The sequence below is a fragment of the Priapulus caudatus genome, unplaced genomic scaffold, assembly GCF_000485595.1.
Source record: "Priapulus caudatus unplaced genomic scaffold, Priapulus_caudatus-5.0.1 Scaffold1444, whole genome shotgun sequence".
Lineage (NCBI taxonomy): Eukaryota > Metazoa > Priapulida > Priapulimorpha > Priapulimorphida > Priapulidae > Priapulus > Priapulus caudatus.
The window spans coordinates 24130-28879 of record NW_014578505.1 but is presented as its reverse complement, the minus strand read 5'-3'; the positions used below and the strand labels follow the sequence as shown (position 1 = coordinate 28879).

The window sequence follows — 4750 nt, the reverse complement described above, 5'->3', positions numbered from 1 at the left end:
AGATGGATAGATGGATAGATGGATAGATGGATAGATGGATAGGTGGATAGGTGGATAGATGGATAGATGGATGGATGGATAGATGTATAGATAAATAGATAGATAGGTGGATAGATGGATAGATGGATAAATAGATAGATGTATTGACGGATAGATGAATAGAGATATAGATAAATGGATAGATGGATAGATGAATTGATTGCTAAATAGATGGAGGATAAATAGAGAGAGAGATTCATAGATAGATAGATAAATAGATAGATGTACAAAGTAACTTTGCTAACCTGCGGTCCCATGTAGAGGCTGAATATCGGTCCGTACTGCTCACTCAGCTGTTTGAGGTAACGTCCTCCATGTTTGCCGGCCAGCGAGACAAGGGAGCCAACGACGGGCCAGCCGCGGGGTCCGGGCGGCGCTCCACGCGGTCGCTTCACGTAGTACGACGACACGAGAGCCGTGACGACGACCAAGACGACGCTGACGATGTTGCTGCCAAGAAACTGCAGCAGCTGCGCGAAGGCGCTGGCTACGGTGCCGCCCATTGTCGCCACACGTGCGCTGACAGCCTAGTAACACACACGGATGTACGCCCGGTCACCGATGATCAGGATGGGATGCGATGGGATAGGGTGGGGTGGGATGAGATGGGATGCGATGTGAGGAAATAGGATAGAATATAATAGGCTTTTATGGGATAGAATACGAGAGTATAGAAAAATATAGGATATGATAGGATAAGATAGGATACGATAGGATAGGATAGGTTAGAATAGGTTTGAATAAAGTTAGAATAGAGGAGGATTAACTTAGAATGAGGGTAGCATAGGTTAGCAATTAAATTGTACACTTAGAGCGAGGTGTTACTGAGTTGTCACACCGCTTGTTATAAATCGACTGTAAATGGACTGTTATGCTATTAGCAGACTCCTACGTCGTAGTGGCGAGGCAATGACGATTGGTCTCCTGCGTGCGTAGAGATATAGCAAATGTCAACAAGTAAATGTGGGTCACATTCTAACTTGATATTCAGCCAATGACGAAGAACGTTGACCTAGAATAATCCTTGTATACACGTCACAGATTTAACGTTCAGTTCCTTGTAGCTACCGTAGCGTGTCTTCTTTTACTGGCATTTCACCATACGTTGTCATCATCTAGAATGGAACACTGACTATAGCAGCAGCGAAATGCGTTAATTAAATTTGCTCCTCTTCACACATCCCGAAATGGACGTGAGCGTCTTTCCTCCTTGCTATTTCTCGTGCGAGACTGCCTTGCATAGACTTACCCTCGGCACTTACACGCTGCTATCGCTGTGTACACCAGCATTCTAACCAGGCACTCGATCAGTATTACTCGGTGCAAGTGCTTACTCAATGATAGAATACATAAGTAAACATAATACTAAGTAACAAGCATACATGATCGATTATTCTGATGATTGCTGTTGGTATGTAATAACTATTTTGCCTATTTTTGTGGTGATTTCCTGCACTAAACCTAACAAGAAAAAAACTATTGCAAATTACAAAATAGTTCAGTTATGCATTTGAACATTTCTCACACAAATTAAATTGCTGCCTCAATTTAATCAGTTTGAATTGAAAAATGAAAGTTTAATTGCCACCAAACTTAAAGAGAAAACATTACTAATAATTACAAAATTATTGAATTTCGCTTTCTAATGTTTTGTACATAAATTGAATGTGTACTACAATCATGAATATAATGAAATGTAATCACGTGTTTTAATCAAGTGGGTAAAAACTACGACTACACTAGTTTGAATTGAAAGATAAAAGCTTTATTTGCACTAAACATAAAGAAGGAATATCATTGCTAATTGCAAGATTATTGAAGTGGGCCCCCTGACATTTATTACACAAATTAAATTGCTGCTACAATAAGCCATATCGAAAAGTCCCCGCCGTCATATTGAGATCAGATAAGAGGGGGTATAACATGGGTAGGATGGGGCTATTCTAGGTTTTTGATCTATAATTCTGCTCACTAACATCGTACTTTAATTCACAGGGGCATTTCTGTTTACATAAACATTTACAAATATGTTTGTGGTCATTTAGAATATTTTGCAATGTTTGTGTGAAATGCAAAAACTAAAAACGCACGAGTGTTTACATTAATCATGCACTTTCTTAAGCGCGCCTCGGCCATTTTATACCCCCTTTTTCGGTGACCTAATTATCACAGCTGGACTTTCCAATCTCACTTATTTAATCGGCAAAATATTTTCTTAAAGCCTTCTCACAAAAGCTTAATGACATGTTTTAATCTCAAGTAACATGTGTAAGATAACGCAATTTAATCACAGTTTTTTTTTAATTACAGGTAAAACGTAGGATAACTCAATTTAATCAGAGGTTAAATCTTAGGATAACACAGTTTAATCACAAGTTAAGGTAAAAACGTTAGGTAACGCAGTTTAGTTACAGGTTAAAACGTAAGATAATGCAGATTTTCGCAAGCGTTTCACCACAGGTTTATCACTTGCACGACGTTGTTTTCTGAAACGTTACAAGTTTTTTTAAATCATTGCGGCTCCTGGCAGATTCCTCTATACAGACAATCATAGAAAAACTCTCTTTGCATACCATTCTGGCATCTACTACTTAAAATATCTTACTTTTGGCCTGTTCAATGCCATAACGTTCCACGAGCAAACAATGCAGCGATTTTTTGGAGATCTCATTGGTAAAAAAACTCCCAATTTACATAGACATTTTGATTTGCTTATTTAATCGGACAGCTTTGAGGAACACATTACATAGCCACATCTCCGCTGTTTACTTACACGTTAACAGGTAGCAACAAACCGTTTAATCACATGCTAGAAACGTAAGATTACGCAGTTCAATCGTAGATAAACAGGTAGGATAACTCAGGTTAATCACAGGCTGAAGCATAAGATGACGCAGTTTATTTATAGGTAAAATGTTAAGATAACAGAATTTAACCACAGACTGAAACGTTAAACAACGCAGCTTAAACCTAGGTAGAAAGTTAGGATAACAGAGTTTAATCACAGGCTGAAACATAAGATAACGCCGTTTATTCATAGGTAACAAGTTAGGATAACAGAGTTTAATCACAGGTTATAACGTGAGATAACGCAGTTTAATCACAGGTTATAACGTGAGATAACGCAGTTTAATATCAGGTTATAACCTAGGATAGCGCCTATTAATCGCAAGTTAAAATGTAAAATAATTCAGTTTTATCGCACGTGAGTAATCGCAAGTTCCAGACATTATCACTCGTACGGCGTGGGGTTTTGACATCATTGTGGATTACTGTCGTGCGACGCAATGCAACAGATACGGATTTGCCATCCACACGACGCCCAAGTTTCCATCCATAGACGGATCGGTAACGCCATCTGGTAGCCTGATGTCGAAGTTCTGTAGAATGCTTGTGAAGAATATGAACAGCTCCACTTTCGCGAGTGTCTCTCCAAGACAGACTCGACGACCTGTCGGCAAATAACAGACGCCATCATCAGGGAGGTTCTTCAAAGGTTGGATGGTGGAGAGAGGGTGTAGTGTTGGCGTGACAATAAATTCTGAGGTTTAGGGTTCGAGTCCCCGCGCGTGAAAAATTCCCGTTATACTGTGATCTCAGGATGCATTTAGGATATTTTTTATCCTGTGACGATATTAGTAACGATGATGATGATGATGATGATGATGATGATGATAATAATGATGATGATGATGATGATGATGAAGATGATGATGAACAATGATGATGAAGGATGATGAAGAAGATGATTATTTTTGTTTAAATATACAGAGAATATCGATAAAAATCACATTTTCATTAAGAATATTAGGGAAGTCGGATCAGAGAAGGGGAGTGGGGGAGTAGTCTGCCGTGCCGTGATATGGAAAAACAAACCTGGTCATGTAAAAACATGTACGACAGTGTATTAAACACCAATTTAGTTAGAATTATGCGAAACATCTCAAATCCCAAGTAGTAACCACAGAACCAGTACAGTGGCGGATTTAGATGGGGTTGGGGTGGCACCCCCCCCCCCCCGTTTAGCCACTGACTAATGTTATGATACTAGTAAGATTGGGTCAAAAATAAAAAAATCTGTCTGCAGGCTGATATAAACATGGGATTTCCCCTGTCACCACACAGCTGCCTGAACTGTCAGATCCTGAACACTGTCATTAGGGGAGCACTAATTCTTACGAACCTATACATCTTCTTGAGTCACGCCCCGTCATGTGGTCTAGGTTGCCAAGTAACTGTTTACACTTTTAAGTTCGCCGTATTTTCCCGAACTAACGAGTGCACGTGCTCATAGGGCCTATATGTTCGCAATTGATTAAAGTTGGCGCGAGAGCCATTTTGTAGAAAATAACTTATCCTAACACTCAGATAAACTGTCAGATGTGCCAAAGTCTTGGAAGAAGATAACTGCCTCATTTGGGATCATATATGTTTTAGCTAGACGTATATCTGGTAGACCAAAGCGCATTTAGTAACATAACTAAAATTTGCCTACAGCAAGAACAATATAACACTAACATGTGTTTAGTCATGGTATGTAGTAGTTTCCTTACAAGTACCAATAAGAATAACATTTCCTGAAGATTTAGTTGACCGCTTCACACATGATGATAAAGATTTCCTCCCCAATATACAGGAGACTCTTCATAGTGGGTTGCACCTCTCCAGTCACCAGCTGCGAGGCTTAACGTCCATTTTCAGCAATGCGCAA

The 4750-nt window shown here is 39.5% G+C and overlaps 1 protein-coding gene across 1 annotated transcript in view; it reads right to left on the bottom strand.

The window, feature by feature from the left end:
* Positions 1-2736: 2736 nt before the first annotated feature.
* LOC106816654 (cytochrome P450 2D4-like) overlaps positions 2737-4750 on the bottom strand; it is a 24632-nt gene continuing 22618 nt past the window's right edge. The window contains exon 6 of the mRNA XM_014821277.1: positions 2737-3490. Coding sequence (XP_014676763.1) covers positions 3309-3490 — 182 coding nt within the window. The 3' untranslated portion in view covers positions 2737-3308. The remainder of the gene's footprint in view (positions 3491-4750) is intronic.